The following is a 15328-nucleotide window of genomic DNA, read 5'->3' on the forward strand; positions in this document are numbered from 1 at the left end:
TCGGAGTCTTCTCATTTGCTTGTTATACTAGTAAAAAGAAAATAACAAAAGCTGGAACTTTACAATAAATAAAAAAATCTAAAGATGTCCGGGAGGAAGAAAGCAGTGTTTCCTTCTGACACTTTTTTATCTACTCCAGACTCCCCTGCATCCTCTCCCTTCCACTCTTCGCTTCACTTCCACTCCCCTCCTCTCCCGACACTTTCTGCTCTAACAAGCACTCTGATTTCCCCTGGAAAATCTGCACGCTATAAACTTTCTCACTGGCTGTGATGCTCCTTACCGAGGTTATATTCCTAAAGCGACTACAAGCGGCAAAGAACTATCACAGAATACTATGTAATACTATCTATGCAGTATACAGTTTCAAGTCAATGTATGGGTATTTACACAGAACATAGTGATCTCTGCTAAGGAGGTTATGTTTTCACCCCTGTCTGCTGTTTGTTGCTTGGTTGGATTGTTTCTAAGTAAGATTACTCAGATACCACAAAACTTGATGGAAGGACACAGTACGGGTCAGGGAAGAGCCAATTACATTGTGGTGTGGATCCAGATCAGGGGGGGGGGCATTTTCCGTTTGACAAATTCCCCAGGAAATAACTCGGGGATAAAATCAGGCCCATACAAATAATTGATATCTATGAGTGTGTGCAGCTTGATTGAACTTGAGGAGAATGTTGTCTTGTTTATTTCATGTACACAGTTATTTCTACGAAGAGACAGAGATACATAGAGAGTGAGGGAAAGAGACCTTCTCTCTGTCCGTCCATCTGTTCCACTCTCGCTTTCTATACTGTCAATACTAATTAGCCTAGTTAAAGGTCAATACAGGCCTCCAGTGCGAGTCATGTACAGTAGGGACCAGTGTTACCAGAGGTGAGAGAGAGGAGCACTGTCATTTCCTCCCTATTATAAAGTTTGAAATAACTCTTAGCCCTGCTATTTATTTTTTTCATACACTTATCACTTCATTGCTAAAATTTATTGATTTTACTCGTTGCCCCAGTAGAGATTAATGATATATGCAGAAATCTTGGGTCTGAATAAAATGTTGCCACTTTTCTCAAGGTGCAATATCAAAAGTGTCAACCACTATACTAATCTCTCGCCTGGTGGAAGTTATAATAAAATAATTGCTTTATTCATGCAACAAATTTGACTTTGCCAAATATTTAAAAGCAATGTTAACTGTTAAATTATAGTGTTTGGTGGAAAAGCAGCCCATTCCCAGCAGCGGTTAGTGATAATAACAACTCTTAAGGTAAATACGAAAATCTAATTGTCTTTAAATCAATATTTCTTTGTTACTGATTAATAAAAAGGAGTGAAGATGCATTAGGGGGGTAATGAGGAGGATGCGTGAATGAAATTCTCACAAAATACTACTATCACAACTGATTAAAAAGCCCTTATTACATAGTTGGGATCTATCTGGTTAAATTACAGTATGGACTGTTAGCAGGCAGAACAGTTGCACTAAAGCAGTAAAATATAGAGTTTTACATACAGTTTATACTTTAAAAATTCACACAGTTCTCAGCTTTCCTTTATAGGCAATACAGTACAACAGTGGTACTCCCTAAGGAGAACCCTGCAGTATCATGAAGGGAGGCAGAGAGACTAGAGTGAGTGACAGAGTGATGGAGTGAGCTTTAGGTTTGACTGCTTCAGCGCCATGAAGAGCGACACACAGACAGAGATTAGCCTTAAAGGCTTCGGCACCATGGGTGGAGACAGACACTCGCTGAGCCTTGATGGGGAAGTCGGAGCTCTCAGTTACACCTTCCTCTGTTCCCATGGAAATTTTAAATATGCACACTTTGCTGTCTTGCTATTTGCAAGCTGTCAATTGGACAGGTCTCAGATTCAAGCCAATATCCCTGTGCTCACAAGAATCCCATTTCCCTGCTGGAAATGAAACTATAGAATATGCCAAGATCTTATCCAGGTCGTCATATTACTATATGGCATGATTTACTATATGGCATGAAATATATACATATATATATATATACATATATATTGGCCCTTTCATTCAGTACATGAGCCAGAATGGAGATGAATGTGTACTGTCCTATTTTCATACTGGCTATTTGATTAATTTTATCCCCGGGTGAGTGAGTAGCGGCTTTTTGTTTGGCTCATCTTGTTTTCAGCCTTGGCTCGACACTGTAGGACAGTTGGACACGACTACGAGTCTTTTTGGGTCAGGCGTCCCTAAATAAGTCACAGTGATTTCACTAGGCTTGGAAGGGACGGCGCCGCTGTAGGAGAGCCTTGATCAATGTTACCCACAGAGCACTACATCGGTTGCACTGAGCGGCCATGCTGCCCTCATTACTGTAATGATCTCCCTGTACACAGATCCCACGTGAGGGCCACATCAACACACTGTCTCTGACTGTAACTCACACTCGCTTCAACTCTTCAACTCTCTCCATCTTATGCACACTTGCATATTCACTCCAAAGAAAACATGCAACTGGTAATGCTCTCTAACTTCAAAATCCTTGTGGCACAGTGGCACAAATATAATAATATAAACAGAGATCTGAGTAAAAGCCACACACGAGTGAACGTCGTCACTGACTGCCGAGGAATTGGATTTCATGCAATATGCAATGATTAGTAACACATTCATGTTGAAATTCCAATCATGGCACTACACATAATTGGATTTTTCACTTTACATAAAGAGGCTTCAAAATGGATCTTGTGTCACACCTGTGTCTTCGTCAATGGTGAAAGTGCCGAGTCCGCTGCCTCCTTTGACGGAGTACCTCAATACACCATCGCGTCCCCTGTCCTCGTCCTTAGCGCTCACTGCCAGGACACTGGTGCCGGCACGAGAGTTCTCCTTTATCGAGCCTCGCACGGCAAAGTCGAGGAAGTAGGGTGCGTACAGATTCTCATTGACATCCACCACCTGGAGACATGTGGGGGTTCACCTCAAGATTTGAATCATGAATTGAGAGCTAATTTTCTAATATGACCAATGTGCATCTGTGTGTGTGTCTGTGTGTGTGTCTGTGTGTGTGTGTGTGTGTGTGTGTGTGTGTTTGTGTTTGTTTGTGTGTTACCCACCTCCACCTCCACAAAGGTCTGACTTCTGAGGCTAGGTATGCCCCTGTCCTCAGCGAGAACTGTCAGATTGAAAAACTGTTGTTTCTCATAGTCCAGCTCCTTGGAAATCCTCAGGACCCCACTAACGACATTGATCTGTACAAAGTGTCACAGGCACATGCTTCACACACTGGCATTTAAAAGGGGATCAGCATACACCGTAGCAAAGTCCATACAAATGGTGACCTACCTCAAAAGTGCCATTGAAGTCATTAATCAAGGAGTAGCGGACTTGTCCACCGGGGCCCATGTCTGGATCCTGAGCCTGCACCCAGGTAATCACTGCCCCCGGTGGGAGGTCCTCTAGCACTCGAGCAGTGTAGCTGCTGGGGACGAAAGCTGGAGCGCAATCATTGACGTCCTCCAGTATGACACTCAGAGTTGTCACTGACGACCGTCGAGTGCCTCTCTCAGCCCTGTCTCTCACTTCAATCTTCAATATGAACATTGGAACTGCTTCTCTGTCCAAGTAGCTCGCCACAAACACACTTCCGGTTTCACTGTCGATTCCGAACTGAGGGACTGAGGTCAGCATTAAGTAGGAGAGCTGTCCATTTTGACCAGTGTCTCTGTCGAACGCGGTGACAGTAATAACTTGCGAGCCGACAGCAGTGTTTTCAGATACAAGAGCCGAGAAGCTGTCCTGGTAAAACTGGGGGTCGTTGTCATTTGCATCCTCGATGATCACGGTGAGCAGTCTCCAACTGGACATCTGAGGGATGCCCTGGTCGTAGATGGTGATGTTCAGGAAGTAACGATCCATTCGCTCGCGATCAAGTGGCTGCAGCACAGTTATCAACCCGGTGTCCATGCTGATATTGAAGCAGTTTTCTTTGTTACCATCAGATATGGAAAAGAGGACGCAGCCATTGAAGCCTGCGTCACCATCTCGTGCTCGCACCTGAAATACGCTGGCGCCAGAGGCAAGGTCTTCTCTCACTAGAATACTCGTGGGCAAGGCCTCGAACTGTGGAGCCTGTTTGTTCATAAAGGAAAGGTCTGTGTTTATGACGTCAGGTCTTGGTCTCGCCATGGCAGACGCTTTTGACAGCATTTTTTCTGCCAACAGCTGAGCTACCCTGGTCTCTCTGCAGTTGAAGCCCCTGGGTGGCATCCTGCCCCTCGCCACAGATACATTTACAAATGTAGGATCGGAGAACAATTCTCCATCTGTTGCAACCAATTTAAGGTTGAATATCCCATTCTTTAAATTGTCTACTTCTAATGACCTTTTCAGCGACAAAGCTCCCGAGTCCGGATTTAAATCAAAATAATCTAACTCGTTCCCAGACAGGATTTTATACTTCACCATTCCAAGCTCGTCCATGTCTACAGCTGACAAGGTGACAATAGTCTCACTTATAGGGAAATCACGGCTTATCATCCCCCTGCAAGAAACCATCTCAAAAAGAGGCTGGTTGTCATTGATATTTATCAGACGAATGGTGACATTTACTTCAGTCTCCCTTCTGTAGGGTGAGCCCCAGTCAGATGCCCGCACTGCAAAAATATAGATATCATCTGATGACTCAAAGTCCAGGTCTCTTGTGATCCTGACCTGCCCTGAGTCTTGGTCTATAACAAATGGAAGTGACTGTTGGCCACTGATTGTATGGGTTACAAATCCATTCTCTCCTTTATCATTATCCACCGCAGACACTACAAGCACTACTGTGCCTACAGGTAAACTCTCGTTGATTGCAACATCATAAAACGGCCTATTGAACACTGGGGAGTTGTCATTTGCATCCTCAATGGTGATTTTGACCCTCGCTCGCCTCTGACTGATAGTATCAACTACATCCATCTCCATGCAATCCTGCGATATTCTCGTCAAATGCCTTGTGGTCATAATAACTCCAGTCAAAGGGTTCATATCAAAGTAGGTTGGATCTGAGAGGCCGCTGAAGCTGTAATTGACACTCAGAGAAGCTGGGGAGATTTTCACCACCTCCACAATAGTGCCTGGAGGAGCTACTTCACTCAGCTTGACTACATAAACATCTTTCTCGAAATTCCCCAGAACTGGGTCTGGCTTTGTTACCAACAATTGAACAACTTGGGTATTAGAAAACTTTGGCGGTATACCCCTGTCTTTAGCCTGGAATGTTATGTTGCAGCCATACGGGAATGTGTCCCAGTCAAAGATTTCTGATGTTCTCACCCTATACTCATTCCCAGCAGGCGATCTATCAACTACAAACTGTTCGAGGGGGTCACCCTCAATGATGGAAACCCACTCAATTTCTCCAGATACCCCCTCGTCTTTATCTTCCACAGTCACGACGGCATAGACAGGGTCCTTGTCCGTCCATGATGGAACAACAGCAACTGCACTGAGAACAGGATTAAATTCATTAACCCTCTGTACAACTAGGATGAGCCGAGCAGTGCTGCTGATACCATTGTTCCCATAGAGCTTCATCCCTCTGTCGACAACCTGCACCTCCAGCTCAAATCGTTCTTCTTTGTCCACCCGGGGCTGGACGGTCAGGGTGACGACCCCACTGGTCGGATGAACAGCAAAGAGTTCCACTTTATTCCTGAAGAAGTAGTAGAACTCCCCGTTGGAGCCCACATCGGCGTCTGTGGCCGTCACACGTCCGATGCTGGCACCCAGAGGGGCAGTCTCAGGGACAACAAATGAATAAGAGGTCGGGGAGAAGAGAGGTCGGAGATCATTGGTATCCAAGACCTTGATATAAATAGTGGCTAAGGCTTCCAGGCCTCCTTGAGCAGATGCCTTAACCGTCAGTGTGTAATTGTCCTGTACTTCCCGATTCAATGTGGCACCACTGCCTCCGTTGGTGCGAACACGGAGGAAACAAAAATCTCCCATTATAAACGCCTCAGCCTGGAAGATTCCCTCATTGTCTCCAGACGCAACAGAATATTTAATGTCTAAAGAGCGAGGCGGAGCAAGAATAATGCCCATTTTGACCTCACTTCTGGTATAGGTTCGAGTGGCAGAGTTCTCGAAGATGGAGGCGTTATAGGCCGGCTGGGTGAAGAGCAGCAGGCCTTGTCCTGCCCGGGGTTCAGACAGGAACTGAGCACGGGTTGAGTGGAAACAGAGGAGGAAGAGGAGGAGGAAGAATAAAATGAAATGGAAAAGAAAAGAGAAGCCGGGTAGAGGAAGCATCTCTCCCCACCGATTAGCCTTCATCACTATTCCATCACTCAGTCACCCTATATTTGGAAAGAAAACCAAAGAAAACACAGATCGGGCTTCAGTTGGTGAGTTGCTAGAGACACGTTCTCTGCAGGATGAAAATTGTATAGAGAAGCGTGAGACAAAAGTTGCTGAGACATTTCAGGGGCACGTCTGATCACTACGGGGATATGATAGCATATTCAATGTTGAGCACCGGCTGGTTGCACTCAGGCACTGAACGCTGCACCCGGAAGGCTCTGTAGCGCAGACTGACATGTCTTTAAACAAAGCACATCTAAAGCACAGTGCACTTACAAAGCTGCAGTGAAACATATAGTGTCACCACACAGAATGATCAGGGACAATCACTGCCACTGTAACAAAGACTTGGCTAAGAGACACACAGGACTTAGTTATTCTTTAGCCAGTGACCAGGGTTGGGACATTTTCACAAGAGGAATATGTAACTGGGACAGAAGATAACACGCTCTGAGGGATCGGTTGCACAAATCACTTTTTTGAAACAGCCTGGAAAAGTTGCAATCAAGCAAATTCAAATGCAAATTGAAAACCAGATAGAAATAAGAATATATTTTGGTTTTTAGATTGCTATGGCATATACTGAGTGTTTATGCATCACCTTATACTGAAGCCATGTCTTGATCTTGACAAAAAACTAGAATAGAATAAGTGATGCTGAACATTTAAGCCTGTTTATGCAGCAAATATGAACATGCATATGGATTATAATCAACACCAAATAGGCTTTTCAGAAAGAAAGGGGACATTTAAGCTGCATTCACTGCCGCCTGTGTGAATGCAGACCCAGTGGAGCTCCGTGCAAAATCCACGAGTTTCAGCTCTGCAGCTGCATCAACTCTCCTGTCCTCAGACTTCTCTCACCTCGCACTGGGTCTCCTACCTTCAGACGAAACAGCTGTAGTGGAAGTGAATCCTTCCCCATTCCGTCTCCCATAGAAGATTCTGCACACACTCAACAAAAAAAAACTGGTGCAGAAATCGTTGCTGATGCACGAAATGGGAATTAAATAAATGCATGTGCACAAATCCCGCACGGCAGTTGTCTACCAGGCTGCAGCTGTCCTCTGTAAAACAAATAAATAAATAAAATAAAACAAACTACACAGCAGCTATTGCCCCAGTTCCCCTGCACCTGGCCACAGTAACCCGGGGTGTAGTGGGGGGGTAAATCCGGCTTCAGCTGCAGGAGTTTCCCACCAAACTGTCTTCAGAACAGTCAGCTGTCCTGGAGAGGTTCGAGTCCGGGATGAAAAGGTGGTTCAAACGCACGTGTGGCTTCACGCAAGTTTCTTTTTTTCTTTTCGGAGGCGCTCCGCATCAGCTGTGGCCGGTGCGGAACCGTGCGGGCTTGGGATGGAGGAGGAGGATGAGAGGAGGAGGAGGCGGCGAGTCGGGCGAGCTCCGATGTTTGCCGAGCGCCGCCGAGCACAACCCGGAAGTGAGACCGGGGCGATGCACAGCTAGTCGGACAGCGACTCTCGCACACACGTTCACACGAGCCCGTCAGCGGTCGGTTCAACACACCGGTGACCAGGTTAACTAGTTCCAGGGGGGGTCGCCATGTCTGTGTTGTGTTACAATAAGGGATGTGGAGAGAGGTTTGACCCAGAGAACAACCCGGACGGTGAGTAGCGCCTCAGTTAGCCCCAGGATGCTAGCATGCTAACCTCGGTTCATCTGGAAGTTTCTGTCGCGATGCTAGTAGCATGTTAAGCTACAGTGATTAGCTGCGGGGTCAAACTTCACCGAGCCGGTAGCACTGTGCGTTACAGTCAGCGTGTATTTACTCTTATTACACGTTTATTAGACACAACACCAATCCTCAGTGTTATTCCATAATCACAACGGTGCTGTTACACATGTCTTGTTATCATCTTGTTGAGCAACACTAGTGTCATATTGTTCCTCCAATTCACTGGATGAAAAGCTGATGTAAATATTAATTAAACTTTAACTTTAACTCATTAAAGAAGCAGATGTGTCAGCAGCATTTACATCTGTTTTAAGAATCACAGTCCAGCCTCACACGAGTTGTCCTGCAAGTTTAAATTTCCTAGGACACAGACACGAGTCATGAATCACAACTGGAGTGATCCTAACATCTGGATACAGATGTTAGGATCACTACTGCCTCCCAATGCAACACAACATCCTCACAGTCCATGTTTATGTTTCTTTATTCATTTACAAGGGACAACACACATTTAAAAACATGTTTATTTAAGTACAAAATGTAAATGTGCCAGATTTGTTCACACAGGCAAGTGGCACCTAAATAAACCAAACAAATAAAGACACGTGTTTAAAAGATGTAGAGGTAGATACACATACACTTTGCATGATTTATTAAAACCATTGACATAAGTAAACAAGGATAATGGCACATGGACGACACAAAAGTACAACAACAATCATATAAAGACAATCAATCAAAAGAACATAAAGGTTAGAACCACAACCACACATGCACAACAGCTGAGAACGAATAATAAAACTGTTTTTTCCACTACTCTAGATGATGACATTTGAGTTTGAGTGTCCAATAATCACTGTTTTATAGAATTGGAGCAGGAGTTTATAGTTGTTATAAGGATATTTAAACCGCCCTGTGTAGGTTTAGTGGGTTTGTTATTACAAACCTCGTGTTTATGGCACGTCTGCCCTTCACCAAACAAAGAATAGTGAACATTTCAGACCCAGTAGCACAAAATCCGGAGGAAACACAATGAGGAATGTAAATATTTATGAGTTAATCCTTTTCCTTGCTACCACAATGGCCTGAGGAAAGCCAGAGTTTATTTTGAAGCCTCATTCCCTGCAGTTACAGAGATGATACTCATAATTATCTGCTAAACATAGTAATCCTTTGTGATTTATCTGGAATATTTCTTTATTTTATTACTTAAATTATTAATTATTTAGTTTAGTTATTCCTCTTTAAGACAATGGCAAAGCAATTCATGTAATGTAACAGACAATTTTAACACTATTCATCATCAAAAGCTTGTTTGACATACGTGTCCTCCAGAAGTGCAGAAGAGACCATAATTAAGTTACTGCTTATGTGTTTTATTATATGAAAATGTTCTTATTATTTCCCCACACATTTTACTGTTGATGTATAACTTAAAGATAATTGTTCTCTAGGAAAAAAAAACATTATTCAGAGGTGTATGACCCCAACAAACCACATGGGAAAAACACTTCCCATCCGGTTGTGTTGGTGGGATCCTTAACACTCTGAGTTTTGTATCACTTCTTCATCTTGAGTTTTCTTACTTAAGATACATTTTTGTTTATTAGACGCTTGTTGATACGAAGCCACTAATCTAAACACAATCTGAATTTGAAGGCAGTGACATTATCTTCAGCTCCTTCGACAAAACCCCAGCGAGTCACTTATTTTCATTTGTCAGAAACGTCCTCTCTGTCTTCAGGTGGTACGACATTGTGTGGTGCCAGATAGTCCGCGCAGGAGTCAAGTCCAATTTCCATTTTAATAGGATGCCTCTTTTCATAACACTGGAGTATATTATCATTACCTTTCTATCTAAGATGTGTATCTCTCACATTAGCATTGAATGGCCACAGCTCCGGCTGCACTGTAAGGAGGAAAGTGCTTCATTTATAGTATCGCCCGACTGAATTTCTTTATTCATTCCTCTCTGATTCGCTTTTCAGAGCTATTCCCTAAAATTGACATTCAAAAAAATAATGCTGTCCTTTTCATTTAAGACAAAACTAAACTACGGGATTGTCAACATTTCTTATCTATCCTAAATCTGCTCTTTAAAGGGGCAAATGCAAATAGTTTGATGCATTTTATGTAAAAGAAAGTGACAATTATGGTTTATTTTTACATGAAGAATGAACATTATCTATAAAATCTTATTTCCTTTTCATCTTTTATATTATACTCTATGTTTTGATTTGCCAGGCCTGTAGTAGACCTCTACTGAAATGTATTTTTGGCGATCTACCTTCTGCACTTACTATACATTGATTAATATCAGCATTTGAATCCTTTATGATAAATCTTGTTAGTGGCATGTGTGACCCCCATAAAGACGTGAAATGCTGCTGCAATAACCAGCATCTATAGTTAGTTCATTTTCCTTTGTTCAGTGCTTCTCTGTGAGGTTCACGTCACTTTGACCTGTGCAGGCAGCGACAGACCCACGCTGACCACTGACAGATTCACTACATCACTGACATCACTGACATGCTCTACCTAGAAAAGCATGGTCCCACTAAAACAGCTGAAAGTGACTCGATTGTTTGCTGTTGTTCACTCTCAAAATGTCGTGCAGCATTCAAAACCTTTGACAACTTTACTCAGCGTTTTCTATAAAAAAAAGCAAATTTGTCCAAACTGAGCAGTTTAGGCTGAAATCCTTCTTGTGAAAGCTCAAAGTTTTAATTATTTATGAATGTAGATTTCATTATAAAGTAGGCCAGTAAAGCTACAAGCCCATAAACATGTTAATGTTATTCAATGCTGCTTTTGTTACACTATTTGCAATATTGTCACATACTTTTCTCCTTAATTAATCAGCGTTGTTTTCTTGTCATAGATGGCTGCACCTATCACCCAGGAGTCCCTGTGTTCCATGATGCATTGAAGGTAAAATGGCTGAAAGTGCACAGTCAGCTCGTGTTCTGTCCTGTTTGCTGGTTAAAGTTAATGCCTCTGTAACTTCCTCCAGGGATGGTCGTGCTGCAAGAGAAGAACCACGGACTTCTCTGACTTCCTCAGCATTGTCGTGAGTCCATGTCCATGTCCTAATCCATACTCCAATGTCTCATTGTCCATTGTTTTCACGAAGCATTGACCGCCGCCTTATAGCTGCTGCTGTATTTGGCTGAGCCTTCATTGTCCAACACAATCACTGTCTCCTCGCAGGGCTGCACCAAAGGTCCCCACAACAAAGAGAAGCCTCCTGAGCCGGTGAAACCAGATGTGACGTCATCGGGAGAAGGGAAAGAAACAGACGACCAAAAAACCAAGTTTAATGAGTTCATCATATCCGCACCAATACCTCAGGAGGCGATTCGCAGACCGAGGTTCGCTTCAAACGATGTATTTTTATGTTTTCAATCGATATCATAGGAATACCCTCAGCTCCTATTAATGGTGCAGTTTCCCCACATTAAAGCAGACATGATGTAGCCTTCACTAAAAGTGTATTTGATCACGTCAAAACTTTTTATTGGCATTTTGAGAAAAAATAGATAAACACGATTGGACGAGCAAGTTTTTCTCAGCTCAATACAGGGCTTTCCATTTAATAGTGAAATAATAATATGGTATATGGCTCCAAAGACTACATTCTGCTCTGAATTATTCTGGTTCAGTATCAAATGCATAAAAGGATAGGTACAGTATCAGAGACATGAAATCATCAAACGTACACCGAGGCGTTCTCTCGTCTTTTACCCAGGGTGCTTCCCACCAGAGTTCAAAAGAAAGTGGACTGTTGAAGTGACTGATGAAGTGACTGATGAAGTGATAACTACTGAAAAGTGAAACTCCTTTCATGTGGTGTATCGGTCTTTGGCTTGCTTCATACCAGAGAGCTTATTTTGAAATGATATTCGCAAATAATGTTTTCCTATTTTAAATAAAAAATCCAAATATGCTTCCAAATTGTTCTTAGTTACAAATCCCTTCTCTTGTGTTGCAGTGGTGACGAGCCGTTGGTGAGGTTGCAGCACAAAGTCTCGACTTCTCTGAAGCAGGCGCTGGAGAAACTGAAGCTGACTGAAAACACAGCAGAGGAGAAAGGTGAAGAAACTAAACTTCATCCACTCTCGTCTCTTCTTCACTCGTCCCTGTTTCTGTTTTTCCTCTTCATCGCAGGTTTTCACTTCTTGTTATAGTAGCTGGGAAGGTCGTGTTGACAGTGGAAGTTAATGGACGACCACTGGGAATTTGACAGCTGACAGAGACGGGACGATGTGTCATATTTGTGAATGCAGCACTTTTTTGATGCTCTTGAAAGTCAGTTCTTGTGTCTCTGTCTTTATAGAGGAAGACAGCGACGTGATCAAGATCGGAACGTGCTGTAAAAACGGAGGCTGTACCAAAGTAGGTGAAAGTCTTTCTGCATCACGTGAAAAACCTTGTGGAGCAAATTCTTATGGTGTTGAATCCTTAACAGCTTAATGTTTAAACTACTAAACCAAATTACTAGTATTTAGATTAAGAGGTAATTAAACTTTGTGTTAGGGCGTAATGTGCAAGTTCTTTCAATACTGGTGTAAACCTGCTCGAATTAAAGCTTCAGCTTTGCACTTGGTAATATCAGATTTTTTTGATATTATTATCAGATGTTTCAAATTAAAGTATTATCTCTAGGTCAGTGCCTGTTCTTAACCTGCCTGTTAGTAATGGACTGTTTGCTTGTCCTGGGGTTGCATTTTTTCATTCTGAAATTGTTCAAATAGACTTACTACTGGTCCTCTCAACCCTGAAGCCACCGCTGCCTCACAAAGAGTTGTTCATTCAAAGCTCAGCGGGGCTTGACTCAGGAGGTAGAACCCTGAACTGCAGAATTAGTTGTCATTTCTGCTGCAAACACACTGATGTCGTGATGGACAACATCAGCTACCGAGAGATGGTCCCCTGTTTAAAAGTTTATTAATATTGAATGTCCAAACGCTCACTGTATCAGACCAAACAAAGACAGATAACAGGTCGTCCCACACCTGACCTCTCAGAGCCGAACCCTGAGGCCGTCACTTGCTTTCCTGACTCGGTCACACAGGACATCACTCACCCACTCAACTGCCACTTTCCCACAATGCCCCTCAGGACGCAGATGCAGGTCGATAAGAAGCAACAGGCTGCGGCAAATGGCAAATACCTGCAGCCATAGGGACGCTTAATAAGACATCATGGTCCCGCTGTTCGCCAGCTGTTGTCCCGGTGCCTTTTTACTACCGGTGGAAGTTTAATGTTGTTATTCAGATGCCCTTGTTATTGTTGCTGTTCAGTGATGTGAACCGTGTGTTGCTCTGTTGTTTGTGGGGTTGAATGTGATTGTACAACGTTTCAGGACAATAAAATAATTAACCAAATGAATATGCTGAAGCTCAGAGCCTGAAGAACCCCAAAAAATAACAATATCAATTCTTCCAACCATGTCTGTATTGGAAGAAATCTTAAAAACATTTATAGTTGCAGTTAAAAAGAAATGATGTGACTCCAAACTTTTGCTCAAACTAACATTTAACTCCCCAGAAAGCTCATCCACCACTTAACCTCCTCGTTTGTACTGACACGGATTTAAACCAAACTTTTTTTGCTCCAGCTAATCTGACCTGTCAGAGCAGAACCCCCCCCCCCCCGAGATTAGAACATAAACTGTGAGGGGAGAAATTTACATTGACAGGTTTTTATAAGAAGCTTTAAGTGAGAGTTGAACAACTTCCATAATTGTACTTTAACTGATTTGATGAAAGCCGTAACATGTTTTCTCAAGGGCTGCTCACTTTTAGTAGATAAATCATTTGAGGTCATGGTAGAGTTTGAATTTAGTTTTTTGTCCAATTTTTCTTTTAAATAGAAAAAGATGCTTTAATCATTGCAGATAATAATATTCAATAATATTCAAAAATATGCCACTGGCTTTAAAAAGCAATATATTCTAAGGAATCCGTCTGCATGCTAAAATTCATCTGCAGAAAGATGACAGTTCGGAGAAATATAATCTCAGACTTCATTTCAAATAACTAATCATAGAAGAGAAAGTACTTTACTGTTTGTTCTCAATTCATCCCCACATGTTTTTAGATAATAAAAAAAATCTCCTTCAGTCTGTTGAACCGAATCTGTTTGTCGTTCTCTTTAGAGTTTTGAAGGACCTGCAAGTGATTCGGAACCATGTTTCTTCCACTCTGGATTTCCTATCTTCCATGAAGGGTTAGTATTTGTCCTCTATTCTTATATAATGGAGTTATTCTGTGTTTCCCTGTATCAACATGAAATGATAGATATTCTCTGGAAACTGTAAAAAAAAAAAAAAAGGGTTAGGGTTAGAAATTGTGGAGGGCAACAGGAGGATTTTCCTGTTTCTCTTCCTGTTGCTCCAGTGACGAGTTATCGACTGTTTTCTCTTCCTATGTCTCCAGGATGAAATACTGGAGCTGCTGCAAGAGGAAAACCTCTGACTTCAACACCTTCCTCTCTCAGGAGGGCTGCACCAAGGGAACACATCTATGGAGGAAGAAAGACGAGGTAGGCGTGATGATGTGTGCGACTGTTACTCCATCTAGTGGAGCCTAGTAAACACTTGTGCGGTGGAGGAACTGCTTTGTGGTGGAGACTTTGACTTTGTGTATCGTGTCTGTGTGGAATCTTCCTGCAGGGCAAGAAAGTAGTTCCGTGTCGGTTTGACTGGCACCAGACTGGGACGCAGGTCATCATCTCCATCTACGCTAAGAACGCCGTCCCCGAGCTGAGCTATGTGGATGCAAACAGCATCACGGTGAGAGATTTCAGGGTTTTATATCTGAATCTAATTCCCCTGGATATCTAAACTGCGTATTTTTTTCCATTTTGTTCATTTCAATCTGAGGTTAATTTCTGTTCTCTGCTTCAGCTCGACATTCATCTTATATTTGAAGGGGAAAAGGAATTTGCGCAGAAATTCAGCTTGTGGGGGGTAAGTACAGCATCATCTTCAACCTCATGTAAATGTATTGTTATCTTTTATATGTGCTGTTTAAAAAAATGTATACTACCTCTGTAAATAATTAAAGTAACACTATGCAAGTTTTTACATTAAAAATAGCAGCTTCAAAATTAGTTTAATGGTTCACTGACTTTGAATATAGAGGATGGAGCCGCTTTCCGTCCTCCTCCTCATCTCACTGGGTGGCTGTGGCTCAGGAGATACAGCGGGTTGTCCACTAGTCAGAGGGTCGGTGGTTTAATTCCGGGCCATTTCAGTCTTTATGTCAAAGTTTTCCTTGGGCAAGATGCTGAACTGCAAATAGCTCCCA

The 15328-nt window shown here is 42.6% G+C and overlaps 3 protein-coding genes across 3 annotated transcripts in view; 1 reads left to right on the plus strand and 2 right to left on the minus strand.

The window, feature by feature from the left end:
• Positions 1-6292, minus strand: part of LOC128457020 (protocadherin Fat 3) — a 67185-nt gene extending 60893 nt beyond the window's left edge. The window contains exons 1-3 of the mRNA XM_053441502.1: positions 3317-6292; positions 3088-3222; positions 2728-2929 (exon numbers count right to left, since the gene is read on the minus strand). Coding sequence (XP_053297477.1) covers positions 2728-2929; positions 3088-3222; positions 3317-6292 — 3313 coding nt within the window. The remainder of the gene's footprint in view (positions 1-2727; positions 2930-3087; positions 3223-3316) is intronic.
• A 1473-nt stretch (positions 6293-7765) lies between these two features.
• On the plus strand, positions 7766-14988 carry chordc1b (cysteine and histidine-rich domain (CHORD) containing 1b; the record flags this gene model as incomplete). The annotated part of the gene is given in 10 exon segments (XM_053442388.1): positions 7766-7946; positions 10897-10946; positions 11029-11085; positions 11226-11386; positions 12007-12107; positions 12352-12410; positions 14176-14246; positions 14456-14561; positions 14692-14811; positions 14926-14988. Coding segments are annotated over 10 exon segments (852 nt in total), but the record flags the coding sequence as incomplete, so codon positions are not given.
• A 205-nt stretch (positions 14989-15193) lies between these two features.
• LOC128457350 (tyrosinase-like) overlaps positions 15194-15328 on the minus strand; it is a 627-nt gene continuing 492 nt past the window's right edge. The window contains exon 2 of the mRNA XM_053442001.1: positions 15194-15204. Coding sequence (XP_053297976.1) covers positions 15194-15204 — 11 coding nt within the window. The remainder of the gene's footprint in view (positions 15205-15328) is intronic.

This window comes from Pleuronectes platessa, chromosome 15 (assembly GCF_947347685.1).
Source record: "Pleuronectes platessa chromosome 15, fPlePla1.1, whole genome shotgun sequence".
Taxonomy (NCBI): Eukaryota; Metazoa; Chordata; class Actinopteri; order Pleuronectiformes; family Pleuronectidae; genus Pleuronectes; species Pleuronectes platessa.